Source organism: Atractosteus spatula, chromosome 25 (assembly GCF_055471065.1).
Source record: "Atractosteus spatula isolate fAtrSpa1 chromosome 25, fAtrSpa1.hap1, whole genome shotgun sequence".
Taxonomy (NCBI): Eukaryota; Metazoa; Chordata; class Actinopteri; order Semionotiformes; family Lepisosteidae; genus Atractosteus; species Atractosteus spatula.
This window is the reverse complement of record NC_142730.1, coordinates 6,997,568-7,016,044: the sequence shown is the minus strand read 5'-3', so window position 1 is coordinate 7,016,044 and position 18,477 is coordinate 6,997,568. Positions and strand designations below refer to the sequence as shown.

General features: G+C 52.6%; 2 protein-coding genes across 2 annotated transcripts; both read left to right on the top strand.

Moving 5' to 3' along the window:
- Nucleotides 1–313: 313 nt before the first annotated feature.
- shc1 (SHC (Src homology 2 domain containing) transforming protein 1) lies at nucleotides 314–14,631 on the top strand. Its single transcript, XM_088905294.1, has 12 exons — nucleotides 314–997; nucleotides 1,295–1,365; nucleotides 3,656–3,719; nucleotides 4,007–4,126; nucleotides 4,338–4,391; nucleotides 4,612–4,663; nucleotides 5,347–5,473; nucleotides 5,606–5,762; nucleotides 8,973–9,030; nucleotides 9,120–9,257; nucleotides 9,387–9,616; nucleotides 10,417–14,631. Exons 1-12 carry the CDS (start codon nucleotides 464–466, stop codon nucleotides 10,543–10,545), a joined length of 1,734 nt encoding a protein of 577 aa, XP_088761420.1. The 5' UTR covers nucleotides 314–463; the 3' UTR covers nucleotides 10,546–14,631.
- A 1,022-nt stretch (nucleotides 14,632–15,653) lies between these two features.
- Nucleotides 15,654–15,868, top strand: lenep (lens epithelial protein). The gene has a single exon (XM_088905891.1). It carries the CDS (start codon nucleotides 15,677–15,679, stop codon nucleotides 15,866–15,868), a length of 192 nt encoding a protein of 63 aa, XP_088762017.1. The 5' UTR covers nucleotides 15,654–15,676.
- The last annotated feature ends 2,609 nt before the right edge of the window (nucleotides 15,869–18,477 follow it).

Sequence of the window (18,477 nt, the reverse complement as noted above, 5' to 3'; positions counted from 1 at the left end):
CTCCTGGTGTATCAGCCCTGGGCCTCGACCACCGGACCAGCTGTCCTCCTGGTGTAACAGCCCTGTGCCTTGACCACTGGTCCAGCTGTCCTGGTAGTCTGACTGAACTTCTGAGACCCCTTTTTTTTCCCAGGACATTGTGTTATTTTTCAGAGCTGACACAACACAAGCAAAAACTCCTGTTAGCGCACTGTGGCTATTGGCATTACTTAAGGTGTGCTGACTTATTCCTGCTCTTTGGCTCACGGAAGACTGTGCTATGTTGTAATCTCTGTTTTCACCTCGCTCTGAGTAAGAGGTGGCTATGAAGAAATCGAGCAGATGGTAAAGAGACTAAAACTGGTTAAAAAAAAATGAACTGAAAAGACTAGACTGGCTTCCTTGGAATTAAAAAGAGACTTTTAGCTTTTTTTCGAAATGTCGAAGTGTTTGTGAAAGGAGGCCGGAAAGAAAGGAGAGAGACATGGACATCGTGCCAAAGACGAAGTACAGCCACTTCCGCAACGAGTCTGTCAGTTCTCCGGATGAGTCCAATTCTCCGTCCTCTCTGCCCCCCTCTGAGCCACCCACCCCGCCTGGGATGCCTCCCTCTGTATCTTCCAGCTCCCTGGCGCCCATGCTGCCACCCCCCTCCCCCCTCCCCATGGAGAACAGCCCTACCACCCTCTGCTCCTTCTTCCCGAGAATGGGGGCTCTCCGCCTGGGCGGGTCGGCCACTCCGCTCCCAGGCCTCAAGGCCTCCTCCTCTGCCCCCCCCTTTGGGGGCCTCTCGGAGCCCGCCGCCGACGCCCTGCTCCCCCTAACCGCCCTCTCCTCTCCCCCGCCCCCGCAGGACATGAGCCGGCTCGGGGGGGCGTCCAGGCGCGCGCGCGTGGAGGGCGGGCAGCTGGGGGGGGACGAATGGACCAGGCACGGCTCCTTCGTCAACAAGCCCACCCGGGGGTGGCTGCACTCGGACAGCGTGGTCAGCACCACGGGGGTCTCCTACACCGTCAGGGTAAGTGGCCGCCGGGTCCGTGGGGTCCTAAGCCGAGCCGAGGAACAGCGGGCCGGTTGCGAGCTGGGTACGCGAGTCGATCGTTAATCCCAGGAACTCCTCCTCCAGCTCTTTCTGGAAGGAAACCTGGCTTCAGCCATGTGATTGGGCTGCTTGTTCCAGACCCCCGCCAGCCTTTGTGTATTTATTTTGATATAAATGCAGATTTTCCCACCCTCTCTTCTTGCTCTGTGCTGAGGTGGTGATTTTGAGGTCGGCGTCTAAATGTCTTTCCATTCTCTTCTCTCTCTCTCTCAGTATATGGGCTGTGTGGAGGTCCTCCAGTCAATGAGAGCTCTGGACTTCAATACTCGTACTCAGGTCACACGGTGAGGCTGCCTTTGTGTTTTTCTTTTGCTCTTCGGTTTGTACCACACTCTGTCTTATCTGTGTACCTGTTCCTCACCCCATCCTTGGTGTCTCTGCCCGACTGCCTGTGCTGCTTGCCCGGTCCATCTCTGTCTCGGCGCTCCTCGCCCTGTCCTTGTCCTGTCCAGTCCATCTCTGTCTCTGCGCTCCTCGCCCTGTCCTTGTCCTGTCCAGTCCATCTCTGTCTCTGCGCTCCTCGCCCTGTCCTGTCCAGTCCAGTCCATCTCTGTCTCTGCGCTCCTCGCCCTGTCCTTGTCCTGTCCAGTCCATCTCTGTCTCTGCGCTCCTCGCCCTGTCCTTGTCCTGTCCAGTCCATCTCTGTCTCCGCGCTCCTTGCCCTGTCCAGTCCATCTCTGTCTCCGTGCTCCTCGCCCTGTCTCAGCCTGTGCACCTCATTCTGGAAAGACCAGATGGAGAGAGGGATAGAGAGATAGAGAGAGCAGGGGAAGAGCTCGTGAAAGACGGAGGAGAGAAACAAGCAGCGAGAGATAAAAGAGAAGGGTGAGTGAGAGAGGAAGGGAGATGATAGATCTAGAGAGAAACTAGATGCAGGAAATGACCCAGCCTCCCAGGGGAGAGCTGAGGCTGGGACTGAAGGCATGAAATGGGAACGGCACCCTCTCCTCCCTTTGGGAGCGAGTTGATCTTGTTGACCTCTTACTGCACCACGTGCCTCTTGTGTGCACAGTGCACCTGGGCTCCTGTGCATGTCCTGCCCCTCGCTCTTGTGAAAGAGCTCGCTCATCTCGATTCCCAGCAGCCGAAATGAGAAGTGGGTCAGTAAACCTCAGGGGGCATTGCTGACGCGTGTGCAGCTTCACGGAACGACACTTCCTGAGGTTTTCAATAAATGATGGCTTGAGCTCGTTTCAGACTCTGAGCCAGGCTATCTCTCTCTCTCGCCTCGGCGTGCTGTAGCGGTGATCTGCTAGATCTGTTCTGTGGTTTCTGTGTTACAGTCACTGTGCTGCTTCGCTTCTGAGAATTGACCTGTTACCGCGACACATCCACTCCCTGTTTTGTTCAGCTGTTTCCACGGTCAAGTCTCTCTTCTCTCACTCTCGCTCATCGCTTTCTGTCTCGCTGTCTCTTTGCTGATTTAGCTTTTTTTTCCCTTCTGTCGGACCCTTGGTCACCTCCCTTCCTCTCTGCCATTTTTCTCTCTCCATCTCTCCCTCTTCCGTCACAAATCCCACAGCTTTATTGACAACTTATTATTGTCAGCAAGGCAGTAGCAATTAGCAAAACATTAACACTTATAACAGAAATAATATTTGAGAGTCTCAATCTCTGTTCCTCAGGCTGGGACAGGAGATCACACACTGTATTATTATTATTGAGAGACAGGCTACTGCCTTGCTGACAATTGAGAGACAGGCTCACTGTCTGTTCCTCGGGCTGAGACAGGAGATCACACACTGTATTATTATTATTGAGAGACAGGCTCACTGTCTGTTCCTCAGGCTTGGACAGGAGATCACACACTGTATTTTTATTATTGAGAGACAGGCTCACTGTCTGTTCCTCAGGCTGGGACAGGAGATCACACACTGTATTATTATTATTGAGAGACAGGCTCACTGTCTGTTCCTCAGGCTGGGACAGGAGATCACACACTGTATTATTATTATTGAGAGACAGGCTCACTGTCTGTTCCTCAGGCTGGGACAGGAGATCACATACTGGGCTGCAGCTCTGTTGAGAGCTATATCTTATCAATGTGTCTGTTGGGTTCTCTCACTCCTATCTCTGATCGCTCTCATCTCTTATTTCTTTCACTCTGGCTCTTCTGTTTGTTTCCTGCTCTGTCTGAGGGGTGGATGGGTGAGTGTGTGTGTGTGTGAGGCCACTCTCACCCTGCTCTCCATCGTGCTGTGTGTGTGTGTCTGGTCACCCTGCTCTCCATCGTGCTGTGTGTCTGTCCCCCTCCCTTCCTTCCTGACTCACACTCTCACATGGGATCCTCCCTCTTTCTTCCTTTATTCCTGTTGCCTGATAATGCATTGTGTGTGTGTGTGGGAGGGGTGTTGTGTGATAGTGCATTGTGTGTGGGTGATTTGTTCTTGTGTGGTGTACCGCTACATGGTGTGCATGCATTGTGCAATCCAGCTTTGTTTGTGGGGGAGTGTATTGTGTAACAGATAGTGTGTGTCTAGACACTACAGCAGTACTGGGCGTTCATTGTGTGACTGCGCTATTTCTTAACTGTGGGTGTAAGTCAGTGTAACAGGGTGCATGTGTGTGTTGCAGGGAAGCCATATCCGTGGTATGTGAAGCAGTTCCTGGTGCCAAAGGAGCCCAGCGCAGGAGAAAGGTACCAAATAAATTCTGGACAGTTGACTTTAATGCACACTATGACCTCTGACCCCAGACTCCGTCCACTGTAACTGTAACATGCAGCTGTGACCTATGAGTCCAGTGTCTGCCCTTTGTGTCTGTGACCTCTGACCCTAGCGTGCAACCCCTGTAAACTGCACACTGTCGTGCTGAGTTCCTCTTCTCTTGCCCCCCAGCCAGACACCTTTACCTTCTTGTTTGTGTCAGGATGGAAGAAGGGGACCGTCTTTCGTTTTTGCCAACAAACATAACTCTCTCTTGCAGCCCTCCTCTCGCTGTCTGTCCTCTATCCTGGGGAAGAGCAACCTGCAGTTCGCAGGCATGACCATCAACCTCACCGTCTCCACCAGCAGCCTCAACCTGCTGGCCGCTGACTGCAAACAGGTGAGGGAGGGGGGGAGGAGGTGGAGGGAGGGAAGAAAACAGGGACACTTGAAGGGCCGCAGAAATCCAGATTCGCTTGTTCTTGTTGTGTTGGTCAAGTTATTGTACAAATGTTTTTGATTCGGCAAACACGTCTCGTATTTACCCTCTTCCTTTCTCCCTTCTCCCCCCCGCGCGCCCTCTCCCCCCTCCTCCTCTCCCTGTCTTACAGATTATCGCCAATCATCACATGCAGTCCATCTCATTCGCCTCCGGAGGAGACCCAGTGAGTCACTCCCCTGCCCGCCTCTCTCTCGGTGCATCTCTCATCCCTCGCTCCTCCTCTCCTCCCCTCTCTCTGTTTCTCCCTTGTTCGGGGTGTCGATTTTTAATGTTTTTCTTTTGTCCTGATTTAATGAGAGAGTTATTTTTCTCCGTTTCACTCTCTCTGTCTCTCCCTGTCTTTCTCACTCGTTCTGTTGTTCCTCTCTCTGCCCCCTCGACAGGACACGGCGGAGTACGTCGCGTATGTAGCCAAAGATCCCGTCAATCAGAGAGGTACGTCCCCTACGGGCATCAGGATGTCCCCCACCCACCACCGCCACCACCCTGCCAACTCCTCCCTCCTTTGTAAAAAATCCCTCTCTCTCGTCTCTTACAATGAGCACCCCCCTCTTTGTTGTAAAACACTCCTCTCCCTCCTTTCCTGTTATAATAAACACCCCTCCACCAGTCCCTCTATTCTAAAACACATCTCTCTCCTTTCCTCAGTTACAATGAACGACCCCCCATTCTCAAACACACCTCCTCCTTTTTTCCTGTTATGATAAACACCCCACCTTCAGTCCCTCTATTCTAAAACACAACCCACACCCCTCCCTCCTTTCCTCTCTTATAACAAACTGCCTTCCCTTTATTATGAAACACACCCCTCCATCAGTGCTTTATTAACCCTTCTCTCTGTTGTAATAAACACCACCATTAATCCCTATATTATAAACACCCCTCGTTCCCTGGATTATAATAAAAACCCAGGAGAGGTTTAATGTATAATAAACATATCTGTTCTGTATAAACACCCCTCTCTCATTAATATAATAAATACCTGTGTTACAATAAAAACCCTTCATTCCCTCTATGATGATAAATACCGCTCTTCCTTGATGAAGCCCCTCTGTCCTCCCAGCTTTACGGAACAGGATCTCCTCGATCTGTGAACTCTCTCATCCTTCTGCCCTCAGCCTGCCACATCCTGGAGTGCTCGGAGGGGCTGGCTCAGGACGTGATCAGCACGATCGGACAGGCCTTCGAGCTCCGCTTTAAACAGTACCTGAAGAACCCCCCCAAACTGGTCACGCCACACGACAGGTCTGCGTCTCCCGGGATGCCCCCTGCGGGTCCGTCTGTGTCTGTGCGCCACACTGCGGCGTCCTTGTCCGCATCCTGCGTGATCGTGCGTGGGGGTGGGGGTGGCTAAGCCTGTGCCCGTTCTCCCTGCAGGATGGCCCCCTTCGATGGCTCAGCGTGGGAGGAAGAGGAGGAGGAGGCGGCCCCCCCTGATGTGCCATACTACAACAACTTCCCTGGGAAGCAGCCGCCCCCGGGAGGGCTGGTGGACATGAGGACTCGAGTGGGTCCGAGCACAGGGGCCACACTGGTGAGAGAGGCTGTTAATGTCACTGTCGCCCCCACAGGAGCAGTGCTGCCCCTATTGTAACAGGACTGTTCTGCTGCACTGGGACTTTAGCCCCTATTGTAACAGGACTGTTCTACTGGACTGGGACTGTAGCCCCTAATGTAACAGGACTGTTCTACTGCACTAGGGACTGTAGCTCCTGTTGTAACAGGACTGTTCTACTGTACTGGGACTGTAGCTCCTGTTGTAACAGGACTGTTCTACTGGACTGGGACTGTAGCTCATGTTGTAACAGGACTGTTCTACTGTACTGGGACTGTAGCTCCTGTTGTAACAGGACTGTTCTACTGGACTGGGACTGTAGCTCCTGTTGTAACAGGACTGTTCTACTGCACTGGGACTGTAGCTCCTATTGTAACAGGACTGTTCTACTGGACTGGGACTGTAGCTCCTGTTGTAACAGGACTGTTCTACTGCACTGGGACTGTAGCTCCTATTGTAACAGGACTGTTCTACTGCACTAGGACTGTAGCTCCTGTTGTAACAGGACTGTTCTACTGGACTGGGACTGTAGCTCCTATTGTAACAGGACTGTTCTACTGGACTGGGACTGTAGCTCCTATTGTAACAGGACTGTTCTACTGCACTGGGACTGTAGCTCCTATTGTAACAGGACTGTTCTACTGGACTGGGACTGTAGCTCATGTTGTAAAAGGACTGTTCTACTGGACTGGGACTGTAGCCCCTAATGTAACAGGACTGTTCTACTTGACTGGGACTGTAGCTCATGTTGTAACAGGACTGTTCTACTGGACTGGGACTGTAGCTCATGTTGTAACAGGACTGTTCTACTGGACTGGGACTGTAGCTCCTATTGTAACAGGACTGTTCTACTGGACTGGGACTGTAGCTCCTATTGTAACAGGACTGTTCTACTGCACTGGGACTGTAGCTCCTGTTGTAACAGGACTGTTCTACTGGACTGGGACTGTAGCTCCTGTTGTAACAGGACTGTTCTACTGGACTGGGACTGTAGCTCCTATTGTAACAGGACTGTTCTACTGCACTGGGACTGTACCCCTATTGTAACAGGACTGTTCTACTGCACTGGGACTGTAGCTCCTGTTGTAACAGGACTGTTCTACTGGACTGGGACTGTAGCCCCTAATGTAACAGGACTGTTCTACTGGACTGGGACTGTAGCTCATGTTGTAACAGGACTGTTCTACTGGACTGGGACTGTAGCTCATGTTGTAACAGGACTGTTCTGCTGGACTGGGACTGTAGCTCCTGTTGTAACAGGACTGTTCTACTCTACTGGGACTGTAGCCCCTATTGTAATGGGACTGTTCTACTGCACTGGGACTGTAGCCCCTATTGTAACGGGACTGTTCTACTGGACTGGGACTGTAGCCCCTATTGTAACGGGACTGTTCTACTGGACTGGGACTGTAGCTCCTGTTGTAACAGGACTGTTCTACTGCACTGGGACTGTAGCTCCTATTGTAACGGGACTGTTCTACTGCACTGGGACTGTAGCTCCTATTGTAACAGACTGTTCTACTGGACTGGGACTGTAGCTCCTATTGTAACAGGACTGTTCTACTGGACTGGGACTGTAGCTCCTGTTGTAACAGGACTGTTCTACTGCACTGGGACTGTAGCTCCTGTTGTAACAGGACTGTTCTACTGGACTGGGACTGTAGCTCCTGTTGTAACAGGACTGTTCTACTGGACTGGGACTGTAGCTCCTGTTGTAACAGGACTGTTCTACTGGACTGGGACTGTAGCTCCTATTGTAACAGGACTGTTCTACTGCACTGGGACTGTACCCCTATTGTAACAGGACTGTTCTACTGCACTGGGACTGTAGCTCCTGTTGTAACAGGACTGTTCTACTGGACTGGGACTGTAGCCCCTAATGTAACAGGACTGTTCTACTGGACTGGGACTGTAGCTCATGTTGTAACAGGACTGTTCTACTGGACTGGGACTGTAGCTCATGTTGTAACAGGACTGTTCTGCTGGACTGGGACTGTAGCTCCTGTTGTAACAGGACTGTTCTACTCTACTGGGACTGTAGCCCCTATTGTAATGGGACTGTTCTACTGCACTGGGACTGTAGCCCCTATTGTAACGGGACTGTTCTACTGGACTGGGACTGTAGCCCCTATTGTAACGGGACTGTTCTACTGGACTGGGACTGTAGCTCCTGTTGTAACAGGACTGTTCTACTGCACTGGGACTGTAGCTCCTATTGTAACGGGACTGTTCTACTGCACTGGGACTGTAGCTCCTATTGTAACAGACTGTTCTACTGGACTGGGACTGTAGCTCCTATTGTAACAGGACTGTTCTACTGGACTGGGACTGTAGCTCCTGTTGTAACAGGACTGTTCTACTGCACTGGGACTGTAGCTCCTGTTGTAACAGGACTGTTCTACTGGACTGGGACTGTAGCTCCTATTGTAACAGGACTGTTCTACTGGACTGGGACTGTAGCTCCTGTTGTAACAGGACTGTTCTACTGGACTGGGACTGTAGCTCCTATTGTAACAGGACTGTTCTACTGGACTGGGACTGTAGCTCCTGTTGTAACAGGACTGTTCTACTGCACTGGGACTGTAGCTCCTGTTGTAACAGGACTGTTCTACTGGACTGGGACTGTAGCTCCTATTGTAACAGGACTGTTCTACTGCACTGGGACTGTAGCTCCTATTGTAACAGGACTGTTCTACTGGACTGGGACTGTAGCTCCTATTGTAACAGGACTGTTCTACTGCACTGGGACTGTAGCTCCTATTGTAACAGGACTGTTCTACTGGACTGGGACTGTAGCCCCTATTGTAACAGGACTGTTCTACTGGACTGATACTTTAGCTCCTATTGTAACAGGACTGTTCTACTGGACTGGGACTGTAGCCCCTAATGTAACAGGACTGTTCTACTGGACTGGGACTGTAGCTCCTATTGTAACAGGACTGTTCTACTGGACTGAGACTTTAGCTCCTATTGTAACAGGACTGTTCTACTGGACTGGGACTGTAGCCCCTAATGTAACAGGACTGTTCTACTGGACTGGGACTGTAGCTCCTGTTGTAACAGGACTGTTCTACTGGACTGGGACTGTAGCTCCTATTGTAACAGGACTATTCTACTGTGCTATTGCTGCTTATTTGCAAAGCTATGAAGGAACTGTCAGTCAGGCTCTGTAATACTTTGTCTCTGCAGCCCTTCGGACAGACTGGACAGACAGATGGACACAAACAGCCGTTGCCACCCCTGCCAGGTGCGTCGTTTCCGTTCCGCTCCCCCTCGAGCGCCGCCCGTTCTTCCAGAGCACACATCCACCTCTCCCTCTCTCCCTCTCTCTTTCAGTGGGCGTGAAGGACGGGGGGCGCCCTGACCTCTTTGACGACCCTTCCTACGTCAACGTGGACAAGCCCCGCGCTCCGGCCGCGGTGGCGGCGGCGGCGGCGGCCAACGGGAACGCCCACAGGGACGCCTTCGACATGAGTGAGTCCGCTCGGCCGCGCCGCCGACACTCGGTCCCGCCCCCCTCCTCCTCCGCTCCGCTCTGTGCCCCCTTCTCCCTGGCCCGTGGCCTGTGAAAGCGCGCTCCAGTCCGCCCCCTCTCTCTCGCAGAGCCCTTCGAGGATGCCCTGCGCAACCCGGCGGCGCCCTCCGTGGCCGAGCAGCTGCGCTGCGAGGTGTGGTTCCACGGGAGCCTGAGCCGGCGGGAGGCGGAGCGGCTGCTGCGCGCCGACGGGGACTTCCTGGTGCGGGAGAGCACCACCACCCCCGGGCAGTACGTCCTCACGGGGCTCCAGGCCGGGCACCCCAAGCACCTGCTGCTGGTGGACCCCGAGGGCGTGGTGAGTGAGAGCGCCGGCCTGCGCACTCAGCCGGTACCTCGTGACTGGGCTGGGCAGGCACACACGACAGACGGAGATCCCGGTCCAGGCTCAGCCTAAAAGAATAGGGGTTCTGGCCAAATTCTCCCCCTGGCCTTCACCAGTCATGGCCTCCCCATGACTCCCCCTCTATGAACTGGCCTCATCACTCTGCTCTCCTCCCCACTGAGAGCTGGTGTGTGGGGAGAGGACTGGTGCATCATCCAGGTGGGGCCACACACTGGTGGTGGTGGAGTGTCCAGAAAAGCGCTATATATTTATAAGGAATTATTATTGTTATTTTTATGTGGCTCTGCCAGTAAAACATAACAGGTAGGTCATATTATAACCCTACTACAGGCCAGAGATCGCTGGTCCGGTCTGGGCCGGGTCACACTGTAACCCTACAGTCCAGAGATCGCTGGTCCAGTCTTGGCCGGGTCACACTGTAACCCTACAGTCCAGAGATCGCTGGTCCAGTCTGGGCCGGGTCACGCTATAACCCTACAGTCCAGAGATCGCTGGTCCAGTCTGGGTCACACTGTAACCCTACAGTCCAGAGATCGCTGGTCCAGTCTGGGCCGGGACACACTGTAACCCTACAGTCCAGAGATCGCTGGTCCAGTCTGGGCCGGGTCACGCTATAACCCTACAGTCCAGAGATCGCTGGTCCAGTCTGGGTCACACTGTAACCCTACAGTCCAGAGATCGCTGGTCCAGTCTGGGCCGGGACACACTGTAGCCCTCCAGTCAAAGCCTCAGTTCTGTCTCTCCATCCTCAGGTGCGCACCAAGGACCACCGGTTCGAGAGCGTCAGTCACCTGATCAGCTATCACATGGACAATCGCCTGCCCATTGTGTCGGCGGGGAGCGAGGTGTGCCTTCAGCAGCCCGTGGAGCGTCGGCCTTAAGCGCCCGAGGGAGTCAACGCGGGTCGCAGCACAGAAGCCAAAAATTTGCCCCGTCTCCTCCTGCCTGCCTTGTGCTGGGGGTCCACGTCGCCTTAAAGAAACTCATTATCACGAAATCAGCTCCAAAACACTACTGCTTCCCAGAAAAGAACCTTAAAAGCCAAAGCCATTGACACCCCAAAAATGGGCACTCCTGATCCCCCTTCTCCACACTGATCCCTTGTATTCACACAGCAGGCAGGAGGGGGTTCAAAACACCCCAGAGAACATCCCAGGGGCACCCCACCGTGCATTTCGGCAGTGAATGAACCCCAGTCCCCACTTCCTGCTGGGGTAGGTGTCAGCGCAGTGAGGGAGGGGATGACCGCCCTAAAAACAGTTTGGGGTGCGTTGTAAAAGAAGTGCAGCTGCAACCAGCGCAGGAACTATTCCGTTTCAAAGTGCTCCTCAAAGTGATCACAAAGTGATCAAAGTGATCACAGCATGTCCCACGCCAGCCCGCGTCTCTGGACTTGCCTTAGTCTTTGGACACCCCAACAGAGCCTTACTGAAAGAATCTGGGGTTCATAGACCCCCCTACCTCTGCTCGGTGACTTCCCACGGCGTGTCTCAGCAGGCCTGGCTCCCTGGCGGTGGGGGTGGAATGAGCTCTGCGCTATGTGGACTATATGAATTAAGCAAAGAGGGCACTCCTCCTGCTCTCCCGCTGTGTGTACCCCGTCGTTTTATAGGGGTGCAGTAATGGAGCACGCGTCCAGCAGCGTGAAGGTTTGAGATCTCCATCAGTAATCCTGGGACACCGCAGCTTCTGCAGATCCTTGGAAACGCTGGACGCAAAACCTCCTTGTGCTCCTGGAAAAAGTCATCGACTGAGGGGGGAAATAGAGATGCAGACCATCAGCCGCTGGAGCGACTGGGTTTGTTCCAGTACCGGTGGCTGGAGCCACTGGGTCTCGCCTGTTAACCTGGGAGGAGTGAGGGCGTCGGAATGCAGGCTCGGTTGAAGCAGGAAACGTTCCGGAGTGAATATGTTGGAAATCATCCAGGGGTGTTATCCTGGCATAATAAATACTGGGGGGGTGGAGAGGGTGCTACAGCAGTGTCTGTACCCCTCTCAGTTTGTCTTCAGATTCCAGCTCCGCTGGCAGGCGTATCCCTGATGGGCCAGAGGGTCCGGGTACAGTCCCTCCTGCCAGCAGTCTTCCCACAGACATCGTATCAGAGTCGTGTGTGTTCGAAATCAAATACACAGCTGCACTGGGATTAAAGAGTCAGGGATCATCCCCCCCCCGTCAAGCAGGTCACTGGGCAGCCCCCAGTGAACCCCCAATAATCCATATCGGCAACCCCAAGAGGAGAATTTCTGGGGGGTCCACAGCACCTTAGGGAGTGGTGTCTATACCCAAAGACACGGGTTCTTGCCAAGCCGCCCTGTGCGTGACGAAGCAGAGGGGGCGCTAGAGGATTCTGAGCCCTCAGGACAGCTCCGTAATTCTTCCAACCTGAAACAGAGAGACTCGTTCTGCGCACTGGCCTCCTATACCGCCCGTAGAACTCGCTGCAGCTTCTGAGCACAGCTGGGTAGCAGCCCTCCGCATGAGGACAGTGGAAGGGAGGGGTGGAGGAATTGGAGGGCGTGCTCGGTACTCGAACCTGTCTTTGTTAGGGGTGGGTGGGGAGGTTTATTAGTGAGATTCTTCCTGGGAAGGGCATGGTCTGTCTTTTGAGAGCCTTGTGGGTGACGAGAAGAAATGGGGTTGTCAGGTGGCAGGGTCTTCGGTGAGGTTGACAGCTCAACAAAGGTGCTGCACTGTGCCAGTAGTCTTAGTGCATTCTGGGAATTGCGGTTTAGTGGTTGTTTTTTTTCCTGTCCCTATCCTGATCGGTTTTCCCCTGGCCTCTCCCACTATGGAACCTTACCATGAATCTGGGTGTTCCCTTATGGATTCATCTGCCAGAACATCCTGCAGTGGCTTCAGCTTGGCTCCAGACTGTGGCTGCCTCTTCAGCCCATGATTTGGACTGTTGCCATCTCTCCCTTAATGGACTACGCCACCCATAAGCTTTTGGTTGGGCTGCCCCAATGCACGATGGGAGCTGTAGTCCACTCCAGCTCTGGGAATCAAGTCTTTGAAGTGGTCTAAAACTAACACACCTGAAGGACACCTTCTCATGAGAGATGCAGGTGGTCTGTGGGTCAGACGTGTATGGTTGGGGCCACATGACACTGCCTGGCTTCTGAGCGATCAAAGAAAACCCATCAATCGAGACAATCAGTAATTAAAATAATCATGAACAATCCTTTATAAACCCTTGTGCAAACATATCATAGGGAGATATGCATAGAGTATAATATAAATGATACAGTTTCAGTTTTGTGGTGTACATGCAGTTTCTTAGAAACTGAGAGGAGAGAGGGATGACAGAAACCACAGGACTTGACTCCTCTTCTCAGATTTTGAATTTTTCTTTTCTCTTAATGTGCCTTTTGGGCCAGTAATTTTTTATGGCCCAACCCACCTCATATGCAAATTATTTTAACCTTAACAAAATATATATACACGATCTAGACAAATGTTACAGCATTGCGGGAGCTTCTTTTTAATGGCTATTGAGCTGCTGGGCGAGTGCCAGGAGGAAAAGGGGGAGGAGTCTGGAACACAGCTGGTGGCTCTTGGCCAATCATGCTGCTCTATCCCACAGCTGGAGCCACCTCCCACTTCCTGTGTGGGCGGAACTTGATTGGCGATGCTCAAACCAGCCTTTACAACAAAGAACGGTTTTAGCACCAGACACACTAGGTCCAGTCCTCAGTCTGGTTCGCCAGTTTACTCAAACTTAATTCAGCAGCCCCTGCATCTTTTCCAAATGATCGAGCGCGATACGTTGCATTATGCTCCCACTCTCCCATCCCTCAATAGCAGGTTTCTTGGCAGTCGTGCTTGTGCAGAGTTGAATGTGTGTGTTTTTTTTTAGAATATTGTCAGCTGTGTTATGAAAAAGTGGGGACTGCTTCAGTCGCAACAGAATGGAAGGTGGGCAGCACCCAGCTGCGGGGGGGGTGATGGGATTGAACATAGATACTTTATTGATCCCGTGAGGGAAATTGCAGTGCAACAGCAGCTTAACACAGCAACAGTGTAACGAATGATACAATAATAATAATACAGTACAATCAGTACAGTGAGAAGTGCACTACGGAGAGTTACTCACAGTCCAGAACACACAAAGAACAGAACAGTACACAAAGAAGTCGAAGGAAGGGGGAGGGGCGCTGGCGGGGGGGACCAGAAGTATGTGACCACGAGCTCCTCGGCCACCGTTGTCCCGACTCGCCTCGCGAGTGCTCTCTGCGGCCCTCAGCGGCTCCTGCAGGCTCCCCTTGGGATCCGGGAGCCAAAATGTGTGTTTGGAAAAATCTTTTTTTGATTTTGTTTATTTTTTCCCCCCCCCACTAGTTTATAAATTCCCTAAAGCAGCACAGCCAGCGGGGTCTTTTCGAAGATCAGCACAGATGTTTGGGCGTTATGCATAGTAGTAATACTCCGGCGGTTTGGGCAGCTCCCATGTCTGTCCGATTTTGGACAAAGTGAGACACTGAACTGGTGGCAGAGGGGTTTGTTTGTGTGCTAATGTTATATTTTTAGTCCTATTCTGCACAGGCACAATATCAGGGCATTTAGGGGGGGGTCCTCCAATCAGTATTGGTGCAGCCCCTGAGAGAGTGAGCGAGGATCATTCCACCTTCGAACCCGGCCCCCTCGTTCCCAGTCCTCGAAACTCCCTCATCTCCGGCCATTGTGTTTCAGAGAACCTGCGCACAGAGGCAGACTCCTCTCCCCTGTTCCTCTGCGTCTCTCTTTGCACCTGTACGATTAATCCTGCTTGTTTCAGATTATCTGTATTATTGTTATAAACCAAAGCTCAGTCACTGATGTTTTTTTTTGTACACTTTCTGTTAATGTTGGGGGATAAACGTTTACATCTATATCTATATATATTATATATATATGCATTATACATATGTCTTTTACCTTTATTGGTGGATTTGGTTTTAAATATAATTTCTTGTATTTCCTGCTTTGATCACTGTCTCAAGGTGTGGTATGTTGACTCTGTGCCTGTGTGGTTAAGAACTGACTGCTGGGGCCAGGCCAGGGAGAGAGGTGGGTGAGGGTTAGTAGAGCTGGGTTAAGGGAGACAGGTGAGTGAGGGTTAAGAGAGGTGGGTTAAGGGAGACAGGTGAGTGAGGGTTAAGAGAGGTGGGTTAAGGGAGACAGGTGGGTAAGGATTAAGAGAGGTGGGTTAAGGGAGACAGGTGGGTAAGGATTAAGAGAGGTGGGTTAAGGGAGACAGGTGGGTAAGGGTTAAGAGAGGTGGGTTAAGGGAGACAGGTGGGTAAGGATTAAGAGAGGTGGGTTAAGGGAGACAGGTGGGTAAGGGTTAAGAGAGGTGGGTGGGAGTCCACGGAGGAAGAGGGGTGACTACCTTAAGGGGGGGGGGGGGGCAGGTGGTGAAGAACAGGGGAGTGGGAGAGAAAGCATTGTTGAGAAGGTGTGGTCCACAGAAAACCGGGGAAGTCAGGAGAGCCTGCTGGAGAGAGAGGGACAGGGCTGCTGGTTCAGGGAAGGGAGGGGGGAGTGTGCACTCGGTTGTGCCCAGCCTGCCAGAGAAACGGAGCGAGCAGGATTTGTGTTTGTAAAGAGAGACGGCGGGGCCTGACACGCCACGTGTGCGGGTCAGCAGCGCCGCTTCACACAGCGAGAGCGATGTGGACGAGCCGGGACCCTTCCAGAGGGACGAGCACAAAGAGCTGGAGGCGTAGAAAACGATGAGCTCAGCAGGGGGAAGGGGTGTGCACTGGGGTCCCCGCACAGGGGAGGGCCAGGGAGACATAAACAGGCACTGAGCGCCGGGCACGCCAGCGATTTCCACTTGGTCCTGAGAGAGAGAGAGAGAGGCTGGGAGACAGCAGGAAGAGTACGAAACCGGGCCGGATCAATAAAAACCACGGGAGGTAAGCCGGGTCGAGAAGGAGGAAGAAAAATAAACTTCCCTGCGAGCGAAGGGAGAGAAAGCGCCAGGAGCTACAGAGCCCTCTGCTCCCGCCCGGCCTCCACAGCGCTGCCCCATGCAGCCCCAGCGCCCTGTCCCCCAGGCCGTGCCCTCCTCCGTGGGCCACACCCTCCGCGACATGGCCCTGGGCTTCGGCCGCAACAAGAACCTGCTGGGGGCCAACTTCGCCTACGGGCTGCTCCAGTCGCTCAAGGAGTGCCTGTACTTCCTGCTGTGCTGCTGGTGCATCAAGGAGATCCTGGACTGACGGCGGCGGGCCGGGCCGGGCCGGTTCCGATTCTGGCGCGCCGCCTGCTCTGACACAGGTAGGGCCTCCAGCCTGGGACACCAAGGTGTTTCCTCGACTTCGGGACGTCTGAAAACACTGGCTGTGATGGAAGACTGGAGAAGAACGGCTCAGTGAGAAATTGATGAAGTACAGTAAAAAGCCCAGTAAATTAAGCTAAAGGTACAGTGAGATCAGGGTAAAAGCACAGTACAGTGCAGTAAGGCCCAGTAAGATCAGGGTAAAAGCACAGTACAGTGCAGTACAGCCCAGTGAGATCAGGGTAAAAGCACAGTACAGTGCAGTGCAGCCCAGTGAGATCAGGGTAAAAGCAGTACACTGCAGTGCAGCCCAGTGAGATCAGGGTAAAAGCACAGTACAGTGCAGTACAGCCCAGTGAGATCAAGGTAAAAGCACAGTACAGTGCAGTACAGCCCAGTGAGATCAGGGTAAAAGCACAGTACAGTGCAGTGCAGCCAAGTGAGATCAGGGTAAAAGCGCAGTACAGTGCAGTAAAGCCCAGTGAGATCAGGGTAAAAGCACAGTACAGAGCAGTAAAGCCCAGTGAGATCAGGATAAAAGCACAGTACAGTGCAGTACAGCCCAGTGAGATCAAGGTAAAAGCACAGTACAGTGCAGTAAAGCCCAGTAAAATCCAAGTAAAGCACAAGTGTAAAGAAGGTTTTCGACCAATTCTGAGAATATCATATGTAATTCGTGTTGTTTTGTCATTTCTTTTCGTGCAGCAATCTTTATTTTTAACGCGGGCTGAAATGAAGGAGAATGAAGTAGTCTTCGGCAGCTGAGCTTTGGAAGTGTGCGCGATGCTGGGGAGCGGTGCGGGACTCGACCACCCCCTCTCCCCCTCCCCCTCCCGAGACTGGGGCTTTTTCTTGACAAGTCACGGTCTCGCCCTGGTCCGCAGCCCTTCGTGAAACAGAAGAACTAATTCCTAGAAGCGTATCTTAGTCTCGCTGAGGAAGTGAGCACTTTGCGAGGAGAGAGGGGGGGTTGTGAGCCCGGTGACGTGGAATTCCTGACGGGGGCGCTGCAGGCCGACTCTCCAAACGCGAAAGGAGGGTTTTCTTGGACGAGCCGGCAGTGAGCTGCCGTTCGCTCGTCTGAGAAATTTGCGTTTCTGGAATTTCTCTTCAGTAAAACAGTGGGGAGCAGCATAATTTACTAACAGAGCTACAGATGAACCAGCGAGCACGATCCCAGGAGCAGTGTCCCTCAAAAGCAGAAGAGAAAAGAGAAAAGGCGAGTGCGTAATGAAAGTACACAATTCCCGGTCTCGGACTGACTTCACGTTGTTTTTCCAAGCTAAACAGCGCCACCTCGTGGAATTGCCGAGCTCGGCACCCTCTTTATTCTGTCCGCGGAGTTCTGAACTGACGGCTGATCTCTTTTTACACGCTTTGAAAATGCGCCGTTGCTTTTGCATCTTCGGCCTGCTAGAGCATTTACGTGGTTGCCTCTTTCAATCATGTTTTTGTTCAATAAAAAATACACGAGTTCCTTATGTTTCCCATCTGCTGTTTGTGTGTGTGAGGGCACTATTCCAGCCACAAGCAAGGCACGACATATACACTTCACTCAGCAGGGCAGGTGCCTGCAACCACTGTATTGCACAGGTCCAGTCCAGCGGGTTATCTCTCCATTTTATGATGATTCTTCCTCCACACTACAGGACCGAGAGGGACCCAGAGTCTGTCATGGCAAGGAAAGGGTGCAGGGCAGGTTACACCCTGGACAGGACGCCAGTCCATCACAGGGCAGACACACACACTCACAGCAGGGCCGATTTTCCCAGGAGCCACTATCCCCACACACCAGCTCTCAGTGGGGAAGAGAGCAGAGGGATGAAGCCAGTTCAGAGACGGGGATTATTAGGAGGCCATGATTGGAGGCCATGATGGTAAAGGCCAGGGGGAAATTTGGCCAGAACATCGGGGGTAACACCCCTACTCTTCTGGAGAAACGCCCTGGGATTTTAAACGATCACAGAGAGTCAGGACCTCGGTTATACATCTCATCCAAAGGAAGGCACCTTTTTTTCAGTATAGTGTCCCCGTCACTATACTGGGACCCACACAGACCACAGGGTGAGCGCCCCCTACTGGCCCATCTAACACCTCTTCCAGCAGCAGCAGTCTCCCATCCAGGTACTGGCCAGGCTCACACCTGCTGAGCTTCAGTGTGCTGCCAGTTAGGAGCTGCAAGGTGATGTAGCTACTGACATTACACTACATACAAAATAAATACATACAAAAAGCTCTGACACAGAGTCACACGGTGAATACTGACTTTACGCTGAAAAGAGAAGTTGTGAAACTTTGTTCTGCTGCGTTAACGATAACAAAGCCTTTCGACCAATCACTTTCGGTCGGGGGCGTGGTTAATAGTTAACAGACGGCCCATGAATCCAATTGGACCTCAGATGTTACAGGCAGCAAAGGAGATTGACAGCGCATTCTATCCAATAACATTAATGAAATAACTTAGGATTCCGCCTCTTTGTCCGGCAAACAGCCAATCATTCAGCGCCTACAGAGAAGTGGTGGGTGGGACTCATCCCTAAGAAAAGGTAT

What these genes read in the sequence shown, in the direction of transcription:
- shc1 (XM_088905294.1), top strand. Translation starts at nt 464, where the DNA reads ATGGACATCGTGCCAAAGACGAAGTACAGCCACTTCCGCAACGAGTCT. An exon ending in GGGTCTCCTACACCGTCAGG is followed by an intron (nt 998 to 1,294) that starts GTAAGTGGCCGC and finishes TCTCTCTCTCAG; the next exon opens with TATATGGGCTGTGTGGAGGT. An exon ending in TGGCCGCTGACTGCAAACAG is followed by an intron (nt 4,127 to 4,337) that starts GTGAGGGAGGGG and finishes CCTGTCTTACAG; the next exon opens with ATTATCGCCAATCATCACAT.
- lenep (XM_088905891.1), top strand. Translation starts at nt 15,677, where the DNA reads ATGCAGCCCCAGCGCCCTGTCCCCCAGGCCGTGCCCTCCTCCGTGGGC.